At 47.9% G+C, this 5192-nt stretch overlaps 1 protein-coding gene across 1 annotated transcript in view; it reads right to left on the minus strand.

Annotated features, from left to right (window-relative positions):
- HMCN1 (hemicentin 1) overlaps positions 1-5192 on the minus strand; it is a 170970-nt gene that overhangs the window by 30574 nt on the left and 135204 nt on the right. Inside the window, exons 68-71 of the mRNA XM_057380547.1 lie at positions 4951-5192; positions 4110-4300; positions 3375-3456; positions 2768-2904 (exon numbers count right to left, since the gene is read on the minus strand). The exon at positions 4951-5192 is cut by the window's right edge and continues 42 nt beyond it. Coding sequence (XP_057236530.1) covers positions 2768-2904; positions 3375-3456; positions 4110-4300; positions 4951-5192 — 652 coding nt within the window. The remainder of the gene's footprint in view (positions 1-2767; positions 2905-3374; positions 3457-4109; positions 4301-4950) is intronic.

The following is a 5192-nucleotide window of genomic DNA, read 5'->3' on the forward strand; positions in this document are numbered from 1 at the left end:
AACAGGGGCTGGACTCACTGCTGCCTCCACAGCCCTGAAGAGAAAAGGGCAAACGCTTTTAAAAACTTATTATTACTTACTGGTTCTCCATTGAAACCCCACTGGGCTTGTGCCTGAAGGAGGCAGCTGTCACAGAGCCAAAGGATTTTGRAGTTTGCATGGAAAGGGGCAGCAAACAGCACATGGCTAATTCCATTTATCTTTCTGATCTCTGCACACTACGGGCAGAAAGAATGGAAGCTTCTCCCCTCTGCTCTTCCAGCAGCACAGTCAGGCTCAGGTGGGAGCCAGCACAGGCTTAGCCAGTGGCATTCACCAGCCAGGAGCTCCCCTGCCAGAGCTGTGGGCACGGGCTGCCCCTCGTCCCAGCCCTACAGTTGATCCCACAGCCCTGCTAGGAGCCAGCTCAGACAGTTTTGTCACCACACCCGCCTGCGTCATGTCTGTGTCAATCACACACAGCAACATCAGCTATGGGTGCTCAGGGACCTGACTGGATAAAAACCAGCAGAGAAAAGAGCACAAATTCAGCTTGTCCAGAATGTGCTATCAGYCTGTGGATGGAAATGACAGCTAGCATTCCCTTCCACTCTTATGTTTGGAGGGCCTGAGAAGGGCACCCAGAGAGATGAAACTCCCGTGGTTCTGCACCACCACCCTGGTACCCTGCTCTCACACTCAGCACCAGCTCCGAGGCAGCAGGCAGGGCCAGAGCTCTCAGGTGACACAGCTCACCAACAGCGTGGGTTATGGACAGATTTGGGCAATCATTTCCTGTTGAGAACACAGCCTGTGTGTTGTTTTCTAAATGCAGGAACCTAGAGATAACCAAAGACAAGGGATGAAGCTATAACTTAATCCTCAGGTTCTACTCAAAGTAAGTCGGAAAACCCATGCTGGAAAAATGTACAAATTCATCAAGTCTTTTAGCATTTGAATAAAGCCAGATTAGGCCAAGAAGCTCGTTTCTAKTTTTCCTAACCCCTAATGTGCATTTCCAAATCCCTGAAGAGTGCCATGACTTCAAAGTTGCTGGAGGTCAAATCTTTTCCACAGCTCTGCTGCCAGAGAAGGTGGTGCTGCACGTTTCCACTGCTGGCAGCATATAGGGATGAACTAGGACAGCCTCAGAATCTGCCCAGTGGAGACAAGGAAAGCACAAGGAGTGACWCCCCCACCACGAGGCTGCTTCACAAAATCAGGGATATTGAAATTGAAGAAAGAAAGGCAAGCTGAGAACCTGCCTTTCTCTTGCCCTCTCTTGTTGCTGTGACACYTCCACTTTTCCAGGAAAGGAGGATGATTTGCCAATGAGCTCCTCACCTCTCTTTGCACACCCAAGCTCCTCCATTTCCAGCTGTTACATTTCTTTGGGGTCGAGAAAGGAACCAGGCACTGGGGAGGACACTGGTTTCTTCTGACCTAGAGCACGTATTTATATAAACTCATGGTGTGAGGCCCTGGCACAGGGTGCCCAGAGAAGCTGTGGCTGCCCCTGGATCCCTGGCAGTGTCCAAGGCCAGGCTGGACACTGGGACTTGGAGCAGCCTGGGATAGGGGAAAGTGTCCCTGCCCATGGCAGGGGGTAGCACTGGATGAGGTTTAAGGTCTCAAGTACTTCAGCCCTCATATTCTGAMATGAATTCATGAGGCAGGAGGAAAACTAACAACACAAAAATAATTCCCGGGTTACCAGCTGAGCACCTCTACTTTTGTTTCCTGGGGAATATTTTTAACAGTAGCTGCTTTTCATGGTTTATGTTCACTAAGCATTGCTTTTAAAACACAATGAAGACTAAGTGTTCATATATTTCATTTCCAAGCCTCATTCAACCTTGCTTTCTTTAAAAAACCCACTCCCAATTAAAGAATTAACTGCTCAGAAGCAGAATGTTTCTGTTCATTTTGTTTCTAGCAGATTCCTGGTCTATACTAAGATCATGGTCCCTAGCAGCACTTTGTGAAACATTTTCACCCACCATATCCTTACTTCCTCCAGTAAAATGTAATTCTTCTAAATGTACCAGAAAGAGAGTCTGAGGAATGGAATGTCAGGGGAAAGCAAACAAGAAATAACTTGGGTGGAGATCCAGTGATGGACCACAGCAAAGGGGGACAATTTGTTTCCTCTATATTAATGAAYAAAGATCAAATGAGGGAAAAATACCAATCAATTTCAATTAATAACTGAACTTCCATGTTCAGTTGAAAAGCACCTGTTTCACGAGTGATCCCACAGATGGGAAGAAAAAAAATTCCTTTTGTATAAACCATCTTCACCTTGCTAACTGTCTCTCAACCAGCAGAGACTCTCTGCCTTGCCACGGCACTACAGAATGCTGAGTGGTAAAGATGCACTTGGTACAAAACTTGGTGATTAGAAACCCATGTTCTCTAAAAGACCTTCAATTCCTTTCTAAATGCTACCAKAGCAGGAGGATGCATGATACAGCCAAAGGAAACAGAGAGTGCAGTCTTGTCTCAGCTACCTTTCCTGGGAAGCCATTCAGGAGTTTACCGAAGGCTTCTAGCACTGCTCAGAGGATCCAGGAGGAGCAAGGGATCCCCCTAAAGGAAAAAAGAACAAGTCACAGCGGGAGGGCCACTTCACATGGCTGCTGGCTCTGGGGGCTCCTCTGGGGCTGCCTGCGGTGGCACTGGGGCTGCTCTGAGCTCAGGGCACGCAACTGGGGCTGAGGGCAAGCAAGAGACCTGGAGCACGGCTGGGACAGGCGCAGGGAGCAAAGGCAGCACACGAGCTCTGTACCTGCAGCAGCTCACCGTCCTTCAGCCACGACACGGTGGCAGGGGGCACAGCGTCCGACCTGCACTCCAGGGTCACCTGCCCATTCTGCAGCACCGCCAGCTCCTGCGGGCCCCCGGCGCCCGCGATGTTGGGGGGCACTGCCACACAAACAGAGAGCACAGTCAACATCACAACGAGCCTGCATGACAACTACTTACTGAAAAATCCCCATTTATCTCTAYGGGTTAAAATAAGTGCAAACTCTGGTGTCATTAATTAGCTCTTCCTCTCAATATCTGTGTTAAATATATCACTTTATTTCATATTTCACATCTCTACTCAGTGAGCACAACAAACTTGATCCAGCCAAATACTGACATCTGTGAGCTTCCTAGAGGTTCAAAAATAASACTTGGAATCGTAACAGAAATCATGTGGAGCTTTCCTTCTAATCCTGTATCACATTCAGAATAACGATCCTTACTCAGAAACATTAATTATGACCACATGGTGTAATATCACAGAATATTTCATCTTTGCGAATACATGATTGGTAAATTAGATGCTGACATATACCTTAGCAGTTTACACTTTGAAGAAATATTTTTTTTTCCTCAATTAAACTTACCGTGCACTTGTACTAAATATTCCTTTTCATCATCTCCTGCTGGGCTAGATGCCAAACACGTGTATCTTCCTGTGTCCTCCACCTGGAAACACAGGGACAACTTCAGCAGAAACCTCAGATTATGGGGAAAATTCAGCGAAACAAACAAATACAAAGACATCAACAATGTACAACAGGCAGCACTTGAACATCAGCACGGGAGATACAGAATGCCTGAAAAGAAAGTAATGAAGCTCTTGAACGCTTCTTTATTTTACCATGATGGGGTTATTCACAGATGGCTCAGAGTTGCAGGACTCCAGGAATCTCTCTGGGTAATGTGTTTCCAGCACTAAAGATGGAATTGGCTACAGGGATYCATCTAAGGCAGGCTCAGGTTTGGGTACTGAAGATATCCTTTTGTGCACACACAACCCTGAACACTTTTACAGTTCCTCCTTCCTGTAATCTCATTGCACAGCCCAGAAGTGTTTGTTTTATAGACAAACCCAGCAGCAATCAAACCCAAGCCTTTTCCTGCTTCTGCCTGGGGAACTTCACCYGGGCATCCACAGTTGGATCCAGCCTCAGTTTACTGATGCAGGCTTTTAAAGGTTGTTTGCCCTGGACCCTTCTCTAACCACTAACACAGGTGGGTGATTTCACAGGGTTTTAGGACRCTTCTGAGGACGGTCCTAAGGCAGGACCCCTTTTAGGGATTGCAGACCTGAGCCTGCTTCAAACCAAACACTGCACCTGAGCACTGGTTATTCGGASGGCTTCCCTTAGCACGTGAACATTGTCCGTCTGCAGCAGTGGGCGCCCATCCTTCATCCAGGATATTTTGGGCACTGGGATGCCAGARGAGATGCAGAGGAGCTCAAGTGGGTTGTTAATGATGACAGACAGCTCTTCTGGCTCATCTGAACCATTGATGTGAGGTGGCTCTGCGGAAAGAAAAGCTTTCCAGTCCTTATTGGACTCAAAAACTTTGAGAAAACTGACTGAAAAATCCTATAAAAGGTGATCTTGTGGGTGGAGTCTGCAGAATTAGTCTATATTTAATTATTTCTGAGTGTATCATGACCTCACTGAGGAATTCAGGTAATTTCATCTGACTCTGCATCTTTTATGATTTGGAATCATTTGTCAGAAAATGTTTTCAGAAACACATATAAAGCACATTATATAATTACAGCAAATACATGATCAGCCCTTTAACTGTTGTGCTTCTTCCTGACAWGCTGAATTTCTGCTGAGCAAAGTTACTCATTTACAGCACCCAGTTATATTAATTACAGCACATTTCAGTGCTTGGGAAATAYATACTGTATTGCACACTCACACATCTTTAGGGACCTTCCATTTCCTTACTTCTCTCATTSATCATTCARAGAAAAGKCCAGGCTGGACAGTGGGGCTKGGAGCAGSCTGRGAGAGTGGAAGGTGTCCCATGGCAGGGGGTGGCACTGGATGGGCTTTAGGGTCCCCCCCAAGCCCAASCCCTCTGGGATGCTGTGAACCCCTGGAAATACCCCCTGTTCCTGGAGGTTGCTGAAGTGTCTCATCCCTGCTCCTGCTGGCAGGGCCCACTCACCCAGCACCTTGAGCACGAAGTGCTTGCTGCTGTCTCCGGCRGCGTTGGCAGCCACGCAGGTGTAGGTGCCAGCGTGCCCAGGCTCTGCCCGCAGCACCTGCAGCACCATCCCCCCGCTGCTGGGGCTCAGGGCACCCCCRGTGCTCAGGGCCCGGCCATCCTTCAGCCAYGACACCGTGGGGACAGGGAARCCATCGCTGACACAGCCCAGAGCCACAGCACCGCCCTGCAGCACCAACACC

The sequence above is a fragment of the Malurus melanocephalus genome, unplaced genomic scaffold, assembly GCF_030028575.1.
Source record: "Malurus melanocephalus ecotype Western Australia unplaced genomic scaffold, MMel_1.1 scaffold_459, whole genome shotgun sequence".
NCBI lineage: Eukaryota > Metazoa > Chordata > Aves > Passeriformes > Maluridae > Malurus > Malurus melanocephalus.